The sequence below is a fragment of the Trachinotus anak genome, unplaced genomic scaffold (genome assembly GCF_046630095.1).
Source record: "Trachinotus anak isolate AG129_WGS33_773 ecotype Australia unplaced genomic scaffold, CSIRO_AGI_Tana_v1 ptg000016l, whole genome shotgun sequence".
Taxonomy (NCBI): Eukaryota; Metazoa; Chordata; class Actinopteri; order Carangiformes; family Carangidae; genus Trachinotus; species Trachinotus anak.
In genome coordinates, this window is record NW_027273867.1 from 2,466,150 (window position 1) to 2,475,515 (window position 9,366).

Genomic DNA, 9,366 nt, shown 5'->3' on the forward strand with positions numbered 1-9,366 from the left:
GCAACATGTTTTTTTTAATTTATTCATTAATATCGTAAATGTAAATGTGTTATTTCATAATCCAGGTTGCAATTAGAATGATTTATGATTCATTGTAGAAACGATTTACTAGCCCAAATTAGGGAAATTAAAGGTCCCTTATTTTATATTTTTCCTGTCTTGTATTTGAAGTGTCAAAAGTCAAAAGTCAAAGTCAAAGTCAGCTTTATTGTCAATTATGCTACACATACAGGACATACAGCACATTTGAAATTTCAGTCCTCTCAGACCCACGGTGCAAATAAAAAAATATAAAGATATAAATATAAAATATAAATGTAATGCAGGCAGGGAGGGAGGGAGTTGAGCCTCCTGACAGCCTGGTGAATGAAGCTGTCCTTTAGCCTGCTGGTTTTGGCCCGGGGACTCCGCAGTCGTCTTCCTGATGGAAGCAGGCTGAAGAGGCAGTGGGATGAGTGGGTGGGGTCACCTGCAATCCGGAGGGCTTTGCGGGTGAGGCGGGTGTTGTAAATGTCCAGAATGGAGGGGAGAGAGGCACCGATGATCTTCTCAGCTGCTCTCACTATGCGCTGCAGGGTCTTGTGGCAGGACACGGTGCAGGCACCGTACCACACAGTGATGCAGCTGGTCAGGATGGACTCGATGGTGCCCCTGTAGAAGGTGAGCATGATGGGGGCTGGGGCACTGGCTCTTTTCAGTTTATGGAGGAAGTACAGGTGCTGTTGGGCTTTCTTGGCCAGTGATGCAGTGTTCTTGCTCCAAGTAAGGTCTTCAGAGATGTGCACACCCAGGAACTCGGTGCTGCTCACTCTCTCCACTGCAGCACCGTCGATAGTTAGAAGAGCATGCTAGGTGTGCACTCTCCTGAAGTCCACAACAATCTCCTTTGTCTTCTCCACATTCAGACAGAGATTGTTGTCTTTGCACCACGCGGCCATTCAGCTCACCTCCTTCCTGTAAGTGATCTCGTCGTCGTTGTTGATGAGACCTACCACAGTTGTGTCGTCCGCAAACTTGATGAAGATGTTGGAGCTCTCTTCCGGTGTGCAGTCGTAGGTCAGCAGAGTGAAGAGGAGGGGGCTCAGCACACATCCTTGGGGGGCTCCCATGTTCAGAGTGATGGTGCTGGAGGTGTTGCTGCCAGCCCGTACAGACTGCGGTCTCCCCATCAGGAAGTCCAGCAGCCAGTTGCACATTGAGGTATTCAGCCCCAGCTGGTCCAGTTTGTGGATGAGCTGTTGGGGGATGATTGTGTTGAATGCTGAGCTGAAGAACAGAATTCTAACGTTGTTGATCTCCATCAGAAGATATATTTATGGTTTTAAAAAACAAAAAACCATCTCAGTGTAGTTTTACATCTCCTCTCTCGGGCTTCTGTTTGGAGCTCTAGTAACATGTCAGTCAGCCAATCAGAAGAGAGGACCTGAGTCTCTCTTTGATATTTTCACAGTATTAATATAGAACCTAGACCTGCTTTATAATCAAAATGTGATTATGTGATTATTTGCACAGAAATGGTTTGTTTGAAGATTTTCAGTCAGGTTTTAGAGTCCATCATAGCACAGAAACAGCTCTGGTTAAGGTTACCAATGATCTCCTCATAGCCTCAGACAATGGACTTGTCTCTATACTTGTCCTGCTAGATCTTGGTGCTGCATTTGACACCATCGATCATACAGAGTGTAGAAAATATCGTTGGCAATAAAGGAACCGCACTAAGCTGGTTTATGTCATATTTATCAGATAGATTCCAGTTTGTTCATGTTAATAATGACTCTTCTATGCACAGTCATTGTGCTCCATAAGGTTCTGTGCGAGGACCAATACTTTTCACTCTATATATGCTTCCTCTAGGAAACATTATTAGGAGGCACCAGATAAATTTCCATTGATACGCAGATGACACCCAGCTGTACTTATCCATGAAGCCAGGTGAGACTAATCAGGTAGCCAAGCTTCAGGTGTGTCTTAAGGACATAAAAACCTGGATGACCAGTAATTTCTTACTCTTAAATTCAGACAAAACTGAAGTTATTGTAATTGGCCCAAAACACCTCAGAGATACACTATGTGATAATATACTGACTCTGGATGACATTACCTTGGCCTCCGGTGTCATTTTTGACCAGGACTTGTCCTTTACTTCACATATAAAGCAAGTCTCTAGGACAGCCTTCTTCCACCTGCGCAATATTGCTAAAATCAGACCCATTCTGTGTCTAAAGGATGCTGAAAAACTAGTTCATGCATTTGTTACCTCAAGACTGGACTACTGTAATTCTTCATTTTCAGGATGTCCCAAAAATTCAGTAAAAAGCCTCCAATTGATCCAAAATGCTGCAGCACGAGTACTGACAGGAACTAGGAAACAAGATCACATCTCTCCTGTGTTAGCCTCTCTGCATTGGCTCCCTGTAAAATCCAGGATAGAATTTAAAATGCTCCTCCTCACCTACAAAGCCATTAATGGTCAGGCACCATCGTACCTTGGAGAGCTTATAGTTCCCTATTTTCCCAATAGGACACTTCGCTCTCTAAATGCAGGTCAACTTGTGGTTCCCAGAGTTTGTAAGAGTAGAATGGGGGGCCAGAGCCTTCAGCTATCAGGCTCCTCTCCTGTGGAACCAGCTCCCAGTGTGGGTTCGGGAGGCAGACCCCCTCTCTACCTTTAAGATCAGGCTTCAAACTGTCCTGTTTAGTAAAGCTTATAGTTAGGGCTGGCTCGGGTATGTCCTGACCCATCCCTTAGCTATGCTGCTATAGAGCTAGACTGCTGGGGGATTCCCATGATTCACTGGGCTCTCTCTCTCTCTCTCTCTCGATGACTTCATGCCATTAACTTTGTATTTTTTTTCTCTCCCGTAGTTTGTGCTTCTCCTCTCTCTCCCTCTCTCTGTCCTCATTCTGCAGGTCTCTCTGCCTCTGGAGCAGCAGGATCCAGATCCACCACTACTCATCTTTACTATTAACCACTGTTATCTGTCATTATTATTGATAACACCATTATCTATAGTATATACAGCTGTTCCTGGCCTTTCTCTCCCTCCTCCAAACCCAACCGGTCGAGGCAGATGGCCTCCCACTAATCCGACCTACAGATCCACTGTTTTTAATTTCAATCAAAAGAGACACTTAAAGAATTTAAAAGAATGTAAATGAATTCATGGACTTGTGTGCTTGTTGCTCCTGCTGTTCTTGTACATTTTCATGCAAATAAATAAACACATACAAACACCTTTACAAAATTTTATACCACGGATCCTGGAATCTCACTGTTGTTCTGCTGCCATTTCTTCTGTCAAACGGATTTTTAAATTGTTAGTTTTACTGCATGGTTTGGTCCTGTGACCATCTGTTACTGATGCATCATGTTATATCCAAAAAACATTGCCAGACAGTTGGAATTCCCGTGATAAATGTACAGTATGATCAGTTTGAAAGGCCGCCATTCACTTGTTCAGAAGTGTATGAGGACGTCATGTGATACAACTGACGAAGGATGATTTTGTTGCTTATTTTGGATCCAACCTGAACAACCACACAGGTTGTTTTCTTCAACTTTCTGAGAGGACCCATAGGAGCTTCTCCTTAAAGAGCGGCCCTACAGCAGCAGGCATACTGGATCTTGGTTGTCATTGTTACAATAATAAACACGAGTCCTGTATCAAGAGCAGCATACCTACATTCGTCACCATGGTTACTATAATAACGTTCTTGGCTTGGTTAGGTTCAGGAAAAGATGGTGATTTGGGTTAAAATAAGTACTTCCTCAGCATTAGACAATCTTTGTTGTCATGGTTACAATAATAACAACAATGGTAATGGATAATAGAAACAACATAAGCTGCTACTGTCACATGGGAATCGAACACCGCTCTCCTGTGTCATATTCATCCATCCACCCCAACCTCCTCCTGACGTGGACTTTGTCGCTCTATAAACTACGTCACCGCACTTTTCCCTTTGCTCCTGCCATCATTACTATGACCACTAGATGTCGCCTAGCAACAAAACCTAACTATAGGTCATAATAACCTGCTGACCTGCTGTATGAAATATTAAATCCAGTCATATATGTCGTTTATACTTGAATGACAGATTTTGATTATTAAATTATTAATTAACGAATATTTTCATATTAAAAAATAGACCATTTAACTATTGGAGTTTAAGTGTTTGTTCCTATGACAACAACTCCAGGTATACTTTAAACAAGGTTTAACCCTGGAAACAAAATAACTTGGACTGACTCAGCATCAACAGAGACAAGGATCTGACCAGGGGACATGTCAGCCATAACATTATGACCACCTGTCTAATACTGAGTAGGTCCCCCTTTTGCCGCCGAAACAGCCCTGACCCGTCGAGGCATGAACTCCACTAGACCTCTAAAGGTCTGCTGTGGTATCAGGCTCCAAGCCGTCAGTAGCAGATCCTTTAAGTCCTTTAAGTTGCGAGGTTGGGCCTCCATGGATCAGACTTGTTTTTCCATCACATCCCAAAGATGCTTGATTGGATTGAGATCTGGAGAATTTGGAGACCAAGTCAACACCTTGAACTTGTTGTTGTGTTCCTCAAACTGTTCTTGAACCATTTTGACAGTGTGGCAGGGGCATTATCCTGCTGAAAGAGGCCACTGCCATCAGGGAATACTGTTTCCATGAAGGGGTGTACTTGGTCCGTTTAAGTAGGTGGTGTGTGTCAATGTAACACCCATTAGGGTTTGTGTCAGTTGGTTGTGTGGTGGTAGGTGATGTCAGTTAATGTTTGATATCAGATGTATTTGGTTTAGTTTACATTGATGCGAGTTCAGTTTTTAAAATTTGATTGTTTGATTCTATATCACGTTTTTTAACATTCTGGGACAATGTTGGAAATAAGTGTTCTCACTTTAACATGTTGTCCATTCAACATGTTTCAGAGATCCAAAATTAAATCAGAAATATTTATTTGTTGTAACTCACAAAGTTATGTACACAGAGTGCATTTCCACTGGTTCATACACTTGTATAACATCTGTCACCATGTGTCCTTACAAAAATAATCCATACTGTCAACATTTCAGGAAACAGCAGGAAGTAAAAAATCCTTCAGAGTAAAGTCCAGAGAAAAAAATGTGTTGAGTCTCAGCAGTAAATGGGTTCTGGTAGGCTGGATGTCATATGTTCCTGTTCTATAGAGAACTCTGCTGGCTGCCAGTGACACTCGATCAGAGCATCATACAGCTCCTCACTGACCTCCATGAACTTCTTGTTGGCCTCCACCACATCCAGCTCTGGACTGGGATCTGCAACACAAGGGTGGATGTTAGCAGGTGCTTCACAGACAGATGTGTGCAAAAGAATGGATGAACAGCAATCTGGGAGAAGGGCCTTGGTAGGAGAGGTGAACCCGGACCATGAATCTTTATGAGAGAGAAACCACATTCTCTGGTCTGATGGAAACCAGGACTGAACTGTTTAGTCTCATTTCTAAAAGGCATGTCTGGAGGAAACCAGGCACCACTCATCACCTGAACACCACCATCCCAACAGGACAGCTTATTCTGCGGGTTCTACAGTCAGTTTATTCTCCATGTTCGACAGTCTTTTATTCTCCAGGTTCTACAGTCTTTTATTCTCCAGGTTCTACACTCAGTTTATTCTCCAGGTTCTACAGTCAGTTTATTCTCCAGGTTCTACAGTCAGTTTATTCTCCAGGTTCTACAGTCTTTTATTCTCCAGGTATTACAGTTAGTTTATATTTTGGTAGGTAGGCTTAATGCTAAGCTAGGCTAACAACATCCTGACTCCAGATCTGCACTTAAAACAGACTGATACCTGTCTGAACATCTCACTGTGATGGAAAAATGTTGAACTGTTCCTTTAAGCTTTAATTCTGGGAGCAGAAATCTTTATTTGGGGGTTGTTTGCTGTAGATTTTTCAGAATATTGTCAAATACAATATTGTACCAAATAAACAATCTGAAGTCATGAACATGGGACTCAGCAGACTAAATAACCAAAAGCCTCACTGATTCAGAGGTCAATAAGGAAAAGAATGTTTTCAGCCCCAGATCCCAACACCAACCTTCAAGTCCATCATCCTGAGTCTCTTCACTCTCCTAAAAAGAAAAACACTTGTTAGAATGACTCTTGTCAGTTAACAGTGACTGACTGATGGGTGTCAAAGCTGGCTGTTCCACAGAGAGAGCTCACCTGTGGCGGGGGATACTGTGTGTAATCGTACTGCTGATAGTTGTAGCCATACCCTCCTCCAGTCTGGTCGTAGCCCCAGGAGGAGTAATACCCAGGGTAAGCCTGCTGCTGGTACTGGTTGTACTGGTCATAGCTGTTTCTGTATCCTGAGCTCATCTGCCACGACCTGTCTGAGTGCTGCTGCTGCGGCTGCTGCTGTTGCTGCTGCTGCCGGTTCCTTAAACTCACAAAAGAGAGACAGACACACTGCTGACCTGCAACAGTCTCCTGGCTGGTGCTCTGGGCACATATGAATCAGCTTCAGACAAAAGACGCAAAGACTTTGAGAAGAACTCACTTGTTAGCAGCCAGGCTCAGTCTGAGAGGTTTCCCACCCAGCCCCATAGCACCCTGACACTCCTCTAATGCCCGCTTCTGCAGCCGCTCATCTGGGAACTGAACAAAGCCACAGCCCCTAGAGTGAGACACACAGGGGGTGATTACGGAGCTCCCCTCAAAAAAAAATAAAAAAGCAAAGAAGCACAGAGGACCATATCCACACCAATGGAGGCTTGGGCAATATCCAAACTTTAAATTTCCATATTTTAACTTCTCACAGCGTTTTATCTGAAGTGTTGATCTCCATCAGAAGATATATTTGTGGTTTTAAGAACCAAAAACCATCTCAGTGTAGTTTTACACCTCCTCTCTCAGGCTTCCCTCTGGCGCAGTAGTAACAACTGGTCCGTGAGGCTGACTGTGTTCTGAGTGATCAAATCTAAAAATAGCAGATTTCAGGTAAACACTCAGCAAAGCACAGGCACACCAGTGCAATAATCATGCTGTGTAATCAGCATCTGGATATGCCACAACTGGAGAAAAGCTCACTAACATGGATTTGAAGAGAAATAAACTGTGTGTGCAGAAACAAATCTTAAACTCATTAAAAGCGGAAGCAAAAACAAAAGTGTTGCATTTATATTTTGTTCAGTGTAATTATTATTAGTATTATTGTTATTTATGTATTAGGTGTTTTTTTAAAAATAACATAATTACATTATGCCAAGGTACAGTGTACAGTAAGCACAGCAGTGAAATGAGGGTTGGACTCAGTAGCAGAACAGACTGCAAAAAAACTGCAGGAGAAAAAAAGCCATGTATAATATCACAAAAAATATTGTATATGGCAGGAAATATCACAATATTCCAAATGATCAAATATCAGAGGCCAAGAATCTGTACCTACAGTTTTTCAAATATTTTCTCCACACTGTGTGATGACATGTTAATACTCACTTGGAGTTGCCCATGCTGTCCAGCACCACCTTTCCACCACGACAGGAAGGGTAGCGGTTGTAGAAGAACTCATAAAGCATCCCATCATCCACCTCTGGAGTTAGATCGCCCACAAACAGAGAATACATCTGACTACAACAAGAGCACAAAACACAGGCTGAGAGGTTTTTCCATTACAGTCAACAGCATTTTATTTATATTGTAGTTACAAAGTGCTTTACATTAGAAACAAAGAATAAAACACTAAAATCTAAAACAAGATAGACAAGAGGATACATGATGTGTCAGTGACAGGAGGAATCAGTGACACTTTAGTCAGCGTCGATACCCTGCTTCTCTGTTTGCACTCACCCAGCGTCCTGTTTCCCAAAGGTTGCTCGGTTTAACTTGAATCTTGTGGGCTGTGTGACAGAGACATTTAACCAGAGTCTTCATCAACCACGATAAGAATTTTAAGAAGTGGCTACTGTGAATCATCAATGCTCTTCATACCGGTGTGGCTCCTGGTAGCGCTTTTCCGTTGATTTTGCGGAGACACCTCTCAGCTGTGGCCTCATCCGTCATCTCCACGAAACAGTAACCCAGAGCACCCCTGGGTGAAGACACACTGTTTAAAATCAGAGTAATATATCTGCAAAATGGCAGGCTGCTTGTGGATTTCGCTCTCACCCTGTCATCTTGTTGCGTATGATCCGCACATTAACCACCTGCTCGCCCATGGTGGAAAAGGCTCTGGTGATAAACTTTTCATCCATGTAGGACTCCAGCTGCAGGGCGACAGAAAAACATGGTGGAAAAAGTGCTCTGAATCAGTATGGTAAAGAGAAGGCTGACAGAAGCTGTTGAAGCTTTTTTCAGATTTGTGAAACCTTTATTCTATGTGTAGAAAACATATCAGCCTCATCTACATTTAGAAAAACAAAAAAACTTTGAAAAAAGTTTTAAATTCTAAAAAGGCGTCTAAGACGGCCTTTCTCCCGTTTCCAAATATACAATTGACATTGCACAAATTTAAAAAAGAGGACTGAAACTGTGTTTACGGCCTCCAAGTTAAGCTTTGACAAATGGCACAGTGGGGATTGATGTAGACCCAGTCTGATGTGGTTTAGGTGGAGGAAGAACTCGGCTAGTTTAAAGCAGACATGACGTTATCCACCGCCGCGGAGAGGAGCCGTGCTCCATGTTGCATCACTGGTGTGCTGAATAGCTAGAATTTAACAGTAGTTGTTCAGAGACTCGAAACCAACAGATTACTAGCGGCAAACAAGGCAATATTAAAGTGATAATTTTCTCAAGGGAGTTTTGAATTATACCCAATACGCCGCGCTGGGCTTGTGTTAAACGAGCTAACGCGGTGCTCACACTAAATTATTCATCGCGGTAAGAAGCTGCAAACAACTCACGTTCCCCATCCATAAGGTGCTCATGGTGCTGCCGGAGACGCGACCGCGAATTTACCGAGGATGTAAACTGCTGATCAGGGTGCAGCTTCACAGATACACATGCTAACTACGAGCACACCAGTGCGGAAGAGACGAACAGCAACATTGCGTGCTTACGTCACTCAACAGAGACCGGTACGTTCTTCTTCTTCTTCGTGTTGATGGCAAACTGCAACCATATGAACATTATCGCCACCTACTGTTGAACTTTAGAGTCTTTATAATCTTGTAATTAGTCCATTGACATTTAGGAAAATAAAGATATGTTTCCCAGGTTTTTTTTTTTTTTTTGTAAAACCCATGAATTTTATTCCATTTTGTTCCATGTGAGTCCTTAATGTGTTCCTCTCTGTCACGATATCCAGTGAGCTGCAAAGAAGAATTAAGTTTTGTGCGTCCTGATCTTCTCTCCTACTTCTCCCCAATGTCTTTTCCAATCCAACCTGTTGCTG

General features: G+C 42.8%; 1 protein-coding gene across 3 annotated transcripts; it reads right to left on the bottom strand.

Moving 5' to 3' along the window:
- Positions 1 to 4,926: 4,926 nt before the first annotated feature.
- On the bottom strand, positions 4,927 to 9,036 carry LOC139634323 (tRNA selenocysteine 1-associated protein 1-like). Of its 3 annotated transcripts, none has more exons than XM_071500704.1 (9): positions 8,876 to 9,036; positions 8,142 to 8,239; positions 7,965 to 8,064; positions 7,824 to 7,873; positions 7,473 to 7,604; positions 6,535 to 6,651; positions 6,198 to 6,420; positions 6,070 to 6,103; positions 4,927 to 5,287 (listed from the first exon to the last, which is right to left on the bottom strand). In XM_071500704.1, exons 1-9 carry the CDS (start codon positions 8,897 to 8,899, stop codon positions 5,127 to 5,129), a joined length of 939 nt encoding a protein of 312 aa, XP_071356805.1. In that variant the 5' UTR covers positions 8,900 to 9,036; the 3' UTR covers positions 4,927 to 5,126. The 3 variants fall into 3 exon arrangements, with proteins under 3 accessions (XP_071356805.1, XP_071356804.1, XP_071356803.1); XM_071500703.1 differs by having other exon boundaries at positions 6,198 to 6,414; positions 7,965 to 8,079; XM_071500702.1 differs by having other exon boundaries at positions 7,965 to 8,079.
- Between the last annotated feature and the right edge of the window lie 330 nt (positions 9,037 to 9,366).

Bases quoted from the DNA above. Each gene is read 5' to 3' on its own strand.
- LOC139634323 (XM_071500702.1), bottom strand. From the start codon at position 8,899: ATGAGCACCTTATGGATGGGGAAC. The intron at 7,605-7,823 runs GTGAGTGCAAAC...CTCTTGTTGTAG, and splicing joins TTTGGGAAACAGGACGCTGG to TCAGATGTATTCTCTGTTTG. The intron at 6,421-6,534 runs GTGAGTTCTTCT...CTCTTTTGTGAG, and splicing joins CTGAGCCTGGCTGCTAACAA to TTTAAGGAACCGGCAGCAGC.